The sequence below is a fragment of the Triticum dicoccoides genome, chromosome 7A (assembly GCF_002162155.2).
Source record: "Triticum dicoccoides isolate Atlit2015 ecotype Zavitan chromosome 7A, WEW_v2.0, whole genome shotgun sequence".
NCBI lineage: Eukaryota > Viridiplantae > Streptophyta > Magnoliopsida > Poales > Poaceae > Triticum > Triticum dicoccoides.
The window spans coordinates 190489698-190498326 of record NC_041392.1 but is presented as its reverse complement, the minus strand read 5'-3'; the positions used below and the strand labels follow the sequence as shown (position 1 = coordinate 190498326).

At 43.6% G+C, this 8629-nt stretch overlaps 1 protein-coding gene across 1 annotated transcript; it reads right to left on the bottom strand.

Annotated features, from left to right (window-relative positions):
• Positions 1 to 488: 488 nt before the first annotated feature.
• On the bottom strand, positions 489 to 3386 carry LOC119330416 (homeobox-leucine zipper protein HDG1-like). Its single transcript, XM_037603525.1, has 3 exons — positions 3253 to 3386; positions 972 to 1089; positions 489 to 752 (listed from the first exon to the last, which is right to left on the bottom strand). Exons 1-3 carry the CDS (start codon positions 3384 to 3386, stop codon positions 489 to 491), a joined length of 516 nt encoding a protein of 171 aa, XP_037459422.1.
• Between the last annotated feature and the right edge of the window lie 5243 nt (positions 3387 to 8629).

Below are 8629 nucleotides of genomic sequence, written 5' to 3'. Positions count from 1 at the left end.
ACCACATGCACTTACCATGGGAAATTATGGATAGGAACTACTTGAACTTTTCAATGGATATGTCATCCAAAGCACATCTAGGTCAATGACGAGACCAGCCAAGAGCATTGCAATGTATTAAACAAACTCACCGTCCTTGGATGCCTTGATCACGAAGTATTTGCTCTTGTGCATTTCTCTCTATTTATTGGCATCTACATGATATGTTTTGTTACAAACTCAAAGAGACAAAGATGAGCATTGGACCGAGCTTCACGGCAATGCCATCCCAAAGCCGCTCATCCTACTGCCCCTACATTGCTGCCATGATTGCCATATCTCGTGCCATCCCACATAGCAACCATGAGAGCCTACGGAAATAAATAAACAAGTGAACAAGTCATGTACATACTCATGCAACATGTCGCGTTATTTGCTAGCTGAGGAACCAAGTAAAACTATAGTTCATGCGGAAGGATTAACATTGGCTAAGATCGAAGATGGTATGGTCATTTGCGGGCCCATGGGAGCGACATGCCATTTCGGCGAAGACCTTCTTTAAGATAGGAAGTGGCATGTAGGAGTTCTTCCTTGAGCCTCATATTCTTGGTGTATAGGCGTTGGCGCTCCGAGGTATCCTGAGTTTGTACCATCACCTTTCTGCATTTGAGGTAAGTCTTGTTTTGCATAGCCAACATGATGGCTTGACGTTCAGTTTTTAGCCTCTCATTTTCTACCCAACAATTTTGGGTCTCCCACCGCTGCATCTTGCCCTGCATTTATTAATTTCAGGTATGCGTCATTTTAATTAGTGGTTACCAGAGTATGATACCATGTTCACCAGGGGAATACAATAGTATATTGTAAGATCCAATGACGAACAATGCTACAATGTTTAGTGGATTTTGTACTATTTAACAGCAAAGTGTGCATATAACTGCATATCGTAGGTGACCCATATGTAACTAATTGTGGGAAAGAATGGTATGTACCTTACTGAAGGTGCGTTTGTTTTGGAACCAAAACTTGACCTGCTGGGCACTCATGCCAAGCCTCTCGCTAAGGTCCTTCCGAAGTTTCTCATCTGGATAAGGGCAGTCTCGGAACACACTACAGATCATGTTAATGAAAATGGATTAGTACACATCTTCACTAGGTAAGAAACATTGATTGAGTATGTATTGTACGCTTCAAGTTGTAGGATTTGTTCACTATGCAGACGGTGATAATTGGCACGCCTTGTGGCCATTCTCTGCTCACAATGGGTCTCTCCATCGTTGTTGCTGTGGTCTGCAGTAACAATGTTGGCATCATCAGTGTTGCCGACGACAGTAGTGGCTTCAAGTAGACCATCCATCTCATCACTATGGTAATCCTGGAATAGGTGGTTGTGTTTGCTTGTCATGAAGAGGTCAAACTCATTGTGCACACCACTATTATACTGTAGCCACTCTCTGTCCATGGAAATCTGTTATCATCAAAAAGAATGTTATTCGCCTATGTAGAATGGAAGGTAGCAGTTAAAACCGCACATAAAATGAACCGAAATTGATTTCTCTCGACCCAAAATCCCCACCACCCCAGAGAATCTGAGTTCTCCACCAATCATGCCGTCCACTAGCATGCGCCACCACACGGCCTTGAATCAAGCTCGTCGCCAAACTGGAGCCACCGACACGGGGCCTAGAGGAAGTAATTAAGAGGGAACAACGGACCCGGGGCACCAACAACTCAGCCAAGTGGGAGTGGACTACCTCTACCGTCGATGCAAAAACCGATCGGACGCGGCAACTAGGACAAACCGGGCCCCTACTGGCCCGGCTCGGCCTAGATGGGCTTGCAAAATCCTCCTTCCATGTTGCAGCATGCCGGTTGCCAACACCGCCGACAGGAGACCACTGCCGCCCCACCTCTACCTCCACCTCCAGGGAGCCTTGCTGCCATGTAGAGAGCCGCGGGCCCGCCCGTACCCAAATGGGGCCCAAAGGGCCCAGATCTGGGCCTAGGGGGCTCCATCGGCCGATGTCCCGCACCATCGTGCCATCATATAGCCAACGATCACGCCACCACCCCTAAGGCACCCGAGGACCGCGGGAACTACCCCGCCGATCCAGACCGCTGCTGGCCGAGCCACACTGCCACCAGAAGGAGCTCTGCTGAGTGTGTGGGGAAAGACCTGCCGGTCGCATCCAGCACCACGCAGGCAAGGCCACGGTGGACCATGCCGGTGGAGGCAGTAGGAGAGGAGTATGGGGAGGGGGCTAGGGTTCGCCCGTCACCCGCGGTGGGGTGAGCGAGCGAACATGGGCGCCTTTGAAATTTCAAAATTCGGATCCCTACTCTTGAGTCTCAACGCCTCTGTCTCACGCAAGCCCGATGTTCGCTTCGTATAAACATTACTAGATGAAGGATTCAAGAAATACCTTTGACTTCAGTAGTGGTCTTACTTAGAACTTCAGTAGGTGAAAAAGTACACGAATCTGTTTTGTTCGTACTGACATATCAAACTCATTCAGCAAAGTAGCTATGACTATCAGAATTTAAAGCCACGTGGAGGATGCAAAATTTATGCCATAACCAATGATTAATGCAAGCAATAAATTGTATCCAAATATAAGGCTAAGATATGAATGTTGCGGCATGGCCAATATATAGATCATAATTAATACGCCCTCCACCCAGAAATACTTATCAGAGAAATAGATGTACCTAGATGTATTTTAGTTCTAGATACACTCATTTTTATCCCTATATGCGACAAGTAATTATGGATGGAGGGAGCGGTCATTAAGCATATTTGTGGAGTCAATGTTAGCATAGTAATAATAGTATATTGTATTATAAAAACAATAGAAATTGGGTGGTTTAGATTATCAATAGAAAAGAACTACTAAGATCCACAATTGTTTATAGATCTAGATGATATACATGGACATAAAGTGCTTTGCATCCAATACTACATACATAGTAGAAAACTCAGGAAAAGCCTACAATCTATCCATCAAGTGTCAAGGAAACACAATAGGAACGCCGTCCTCCTCCTCGACTAGTAGGCGGCGGTGATCCTCCAACGACTCCAGCACGACAAACGGGTAGCACATCTCATACTTGATATTTACTGCCACGGGACAGTCGTGATTGACGGACGGTGCCATGAGGTGATGCATGAGGCTCATCGGCGAGCCCTCAAACGGCATCGTGCACTCATAGCAGTAGCAGCGCGTGTGCGCACATCTGGAACTATGCTTTTCCAGCGAGTGCTGGTCGACGTACCTCTTGCAGCTGAAACTCTTGTAGACGTAGGGAACCTTGCAGGCATCGACCAGGACGTCCATCAAACGGGAGTGGTTGTAGGGGACGTTGCGCCCGCCGAATGGAGTGCAGGAGGGAGTGGCTGTAGGGGACATTGCGCTTGCCGAATGGAGCGCGGGAATAGCACATGAAGCAGTAGATGGTGTCCTTACTAGTACTCCCTAGATAAAAACAGAGTTGGTGATGATGGTGTGCCTGCCATCCTGCAATATAGGCCGTACGGTCTATATCTGACGGATAGGAAGGAAACTATGGCAATTTTGCAAAAATATACCAACAGCCCTCTTCACACTTGCAAATAAGGCCTTGCCTCGTTCATTCTTTTCTCCCACAACCTCATTGATGACAAAGGGAGTACATATAATTTTTTGGCTATTACCCCATATGTACCCCCTTTGTCAAGAAATTTAAAAGTGTTCAGATCGGTACTGTATTGTAAAAGTTGGCTGTAGGGGGCCTGAACTTTCATAGTGGAGGTTAGCATATAGACTATGCTGAAAAGTAGACTTATCGTTGTACTTTCCTTTCTTTCTAACCTCTGCTTTTTGCACATCTCCGAGTACATTTGTTAAACTGGTTTTATGTTAAAATTTCAAAAGTTTGCTTCACTTTGTCAGAAATTTTATGAGCATCTAGACAAGATGTAGCTTGAAAAAGTTAAGATTTTGTTGAGATATCATTGTATTGCAGCTTACTTACTATATTGGGCCTACTACTTTACATGCACATAAGTTTTCTCTTCATTTAGATTGAATGCGACAAGGAAATTTCCACAAGACAAATTCTACTTTATATATGACTGATGTCTTACTCGTATTTGTGAAAAATGGGTCACATTGATGAAGGGGGTTAATTAAGATATGGTGCACTACTATATCTTCCTCTAAGAATATGTAATGTGATATCCACCCTTATCTATTACGATTGTGGGTTAATGCAAAATATATCGAACATTATATCGACCAAAGCTAATATACATGTTGTCCTGCTATCACTTTACTTTCTTTTATGTCTTACCTCTACTTTTTGCACATCTCCAGATGTTGGGGAACGCAGTAATTTCAAAAAAAATCCTATGCACATGCAAGATCTATCATGGTGACGTATAGCAACGAGAGGGGAGAGTGTGTCTACGTACCCTCGTAGACCGAAAGCGGAACCATTTATCAATGCGGTTGATGTAGTTGTACACCTTCACGGTCCGTCCCGATCACGTACCGAACGTACGACACCTTCGCGTTCAGCACATGTTCAGCTTGATGACGTCCTCCCCTTCTTGATCCAGCAAGAGGGGCGAAGTAGTAGATGAGTTCCGACAGCATGACGGCGTGATGACGGTGTTGGTGAAGAACAATCTACGCAGGGCTTCGCCTAAGCAATACGAAAACTATGACGGAGGATAAACTAGAGGGGACGGGGTTGCCGGCACATGGCTTGGTGTTTCTTGATGTGTCTTGGGTGCTAGCCCTACCCCTCTATTTATATGTTGAGCCATGGGGTCGAAACTTGGAGTAAAAGCCTACACAAAGTCGGTTTCACTCGAAAGGCAAGAGTCCTTCTCGGACTCCAGGACCAGACGCTAGGGGTCCCGGCGTCTGGACCCAGACGCCAGAGACCCTGGCGTCTGGCCCCTGGACTCATCAAAACTTCCTTTTGCTCTTTCCAAAAACCTTGTGGGATTTCCCCTTTGGCCCAAATAAAGTGTTCTCTTACCCACAGCATATCGGGAAACATCCGGAAACCCTTCCGGTGAATTCCAGAACCCTTCCGGAGACCAAACACTATTATCCCATATATCAATCTTTATCTCCGGACCATTCCGGAGTTCCTCGTCATGTCCGTGATCTCATCCGGGACTCCGAACAACATTCGGTCACCAACATACATAACTCATATATTACTATATCATCAACGAACGTTAAGCGTGCGGACCCTACGGGTTCGAGAACTATGTAGACATGATCGAGACACCTCTTTGGTCAATAACCAATGGCGGAACCTGGATGCCCATATTGGCTCCTACATATTCTATGGAGATCTTTATCGGTCGAACCGCATAACAACATACGTTGTTCCCTTTGTCATCGGTGTGTTACTTGCCCGAGATTCGATCGTTGGTATCTCAAAACCTAGTTCAATCTCGTTACTGGCAAGTCTCATTACTCGTTCCATAATGCATCATCCAGCAACTAACTCATTAGTCACATTGCTTGCAAGGCTCATAGTGATGTACATTACCGAGAGGGCCCAGAGATACCTCTCCGATAGACGGAGTGACAAATCCTAATATCGATCTATGCCAACTCAACAAACATCATCGGAGACACCTGTAGAGCATCTTTATAATCACCCAGTTACGTTGTGACGTTTGATAGCACACAAGGTATTCCTCCGGTATTCGGGAGTTGCATAATCTCATAGTCAGAGGAACATGTATAAGTCATGAAGAAAGCAGTAGCAATAAAATTGAATGATCATTATGATAAGCTAGCGGATGGGTCTTGTGCATCACATCATTCTCTAATGATGTGATCCCATTCATAAAATGACAACACATGTCCATGGCTAGGAAACTCAACCATCTTTGATTAACTAGCTAGTCAAGTAGAGGCATACTTCAAGTAGAGGCATACTAAGGACACTCTGTTTATCTATGTATTCACATATGTACTAAGTTTAATACAATTCTAGCATGAATAATAAACATTTATCATGATATAAATAAATATAAATAACATCTTTCTTATTGCCTCTAGGGAATATTTCCTTCACTCTCCCACTTGCACTAGAGTCAATAATCTAGTTCACATCATCATGTGATTTAACACCAATAGTTCACACCTTTATGTGATTAGTTCACATCTCCATGTGACTAACACCCAAAGGGTTTACTAGAGTCAATAATCTAGTTCACATCACTATGTGATTAACACGCAACACCCAAAGAGTGATCATGTTTTGCTTGTGAGAGAAATTTAGTCAACGGGTCTGCCACATTTAGAGCAAGATGTATTTTGCAAATTTTCTATGTCTACAATGCTTTGGACGGAGCTACTCAAGCTAATTGCTCCCACTTTCAATATGTATCTAGATCAAGACTTAGAGTCATCCAGATCGGTGTCAAAGCTTTCATCGACGTAACTCTTTATGACGAACTCTTTATCACCTCCATAAATGAGAAATATTTCCTTATTCCACTAAGGATATTTTTTTACTGTTGTCCAGTGATCCACGCCTGGATCACTATTCTACCCTCTTGCCAAACTTATGGTGAGGTACACAATAGGTTTGGTACACAGCATTGCATACTTTATAGAACCTATGACTAGGGAATGACTTTTCATTATCTTTCTATTTTCTGCCATGGTCGGGTTTTGAGTCTTTACTCAACTTCACACCTTCCAACACAATAAAGAACTCCTTCTTTGACTGTTCCATTTTGAACTACTTCAAAATCTTGTCAAGGTATGTACTCATTGAAAATATATCAAGTGTCTTGATCTATCTCTATACATCTTGATGCTCAATATGTAAGTGGCTTCATCGAGGTCTTTGTTTGAAAAACTCCTTTCAAACACTCCTTTATGCTTTCCAGAAAATTCTACATTATTTCCGATCAACAATATGTCATTCACATATACTTATCAGAAATGTTGTAGTGCTCCCACTCACTATCTTATAAATACAGGCTTCACCGCAATTCTTTATAAAACCATATGCTTTGATCACTTTATCAAAGCAAATATTCAAACTCCGAGATGCTTGCACCAGTCCATAGATGCATCAATGGAGCTTGCTCACTTTGTTAGCAACTTTAGGATCGACAAAACCTTCTCATTGCATCATATACAACTCTTCTTTAAGAAATCCATTAAGGAATGCAGTTTTAACATCCATTTGCCAGATTTCGTAAAATATGGCAACTGCTAACATGATTCGGACAGACTTTTAAGCATCGATGTGAGTGAGAAAATCTCATCGTAGTCAACACGTTGAACTTGTCGAAAACATTTTGCGACAATTTGAGCTTTGTAGATAGTAACACTACTATCAGCGTCCGTCTTCCTCTTGAAGATCCATTTATTCTCAATGACTCACCGATCATAAGGCAAGTCAATCAAAGTCCATACTTTCAAAGTCCATACTTTGTTCTCATACATGGATCCCATCTCAGATTTCATGACCTCAAGCCATTTTGTGGAATCTGGGCTCATCATCACTTCCTCATAGTTCGTAGGTTCGTCATGGTCTAGTAACATGACTTCCAGAACAGGATTACCGTACGACTCTGGTGCGGATCGTGCTTTGGTTGACCTACGAAGTTCTGTAGTAATTTGATCCGAAGTTTCATGATCATCATCATTAACTTCCTCTCTAGTTGGTGTAGGAATCACAAGAACAGATTTCTCTGATGAACTACTTTCCAATTCAAGAGAAGGTACAGTTACCTCATCAAGTTATACTTTCCTCCCACTCACTTCTTTCGAGAGAAACTCCTTCTCTAGAAAGGATCCATTCTTAGCAACAAATATCTTGCCTTCGGATCTGTGATAGAAGGTGTATCCAACAGATTCTTTTGGGTATCCTATGAAGACGCACTTCTCCGACTTGGGTTCGAGCTTATCAGTTTGAAACTTTTTCACATAAGCATCGCAACCCCATACTTTAAGAAACAATAGCTTTGGTTTCTTGCTAAACCACAGTTTGTACGGTGTCATCTCAACGGATTTAGATGGTGCCCTATTTAACTTGAATGCAGTTGTCTCTAATGCATAACCCCAAAATGATAGTGGTAAATCGGTAAGAGACATCATAGATCGCACCATATCCACACTACAAAAAAGACAAATCCGTGACATTTTGGGCCGAACGAAATTTTTTCTGTCATACATATGACACTTCTATGACGATAATTGTGACAAAACGTGGTATCATCATAGATGTGGTGGGCTCCTACTTCTATGACAAAAAATCATGATAGAAAATGGGCTTTTCATCCTGGGCGGGCCGGAGACGCAGCTGCATGACATTCTTTGGGCCGTCCATGATGGAAAAAACCGTGGTAGAAGCGAGGGCGAGGAAAATTTCAGGGAGTTCCCAGTTATGGTGGGAGGTCGGGGCCCGAGCGATGCGCGCTTCTCTCGTACACATACGCGTGTGTGTGCGAGGCGTTGGCTCTAACTGAACACGAGCGAGGCTTTGGGCTCTAACTGAACCCGAGCGATTGCACTGCAGGCTACGCGTTACTGAACCCGAGCGATTGATCGATGGCTATTAACTAAACCCGATCGAGCAATTCCTTTGCTACTGCTGCTAACTGAAGCCGATCGATGCTGCC

Coding starts and splice junctions, on each gene's coding strand:
- LOC119330416 (XM_037603525.1), bottom strand. CDS start 3,386: ATGTCCCCTACAGCCACTCCCTCCTGCACTCCATTCGGCGGGCGCAAC. Junction 1,090..3,252: donor AAGAGTTTCAGCTGCAAGAG/GTACGTCGACCA, acceptor CATGATCTGTAG/TGTGTTCCGAGACTGCCCTT. Junction 753..971: donor ACAAACGCACCTTCAGTAAG/GTACATACCATT, acceptor TAATAAATGCAG/GGCAAGATGCAGCGGTGGGA.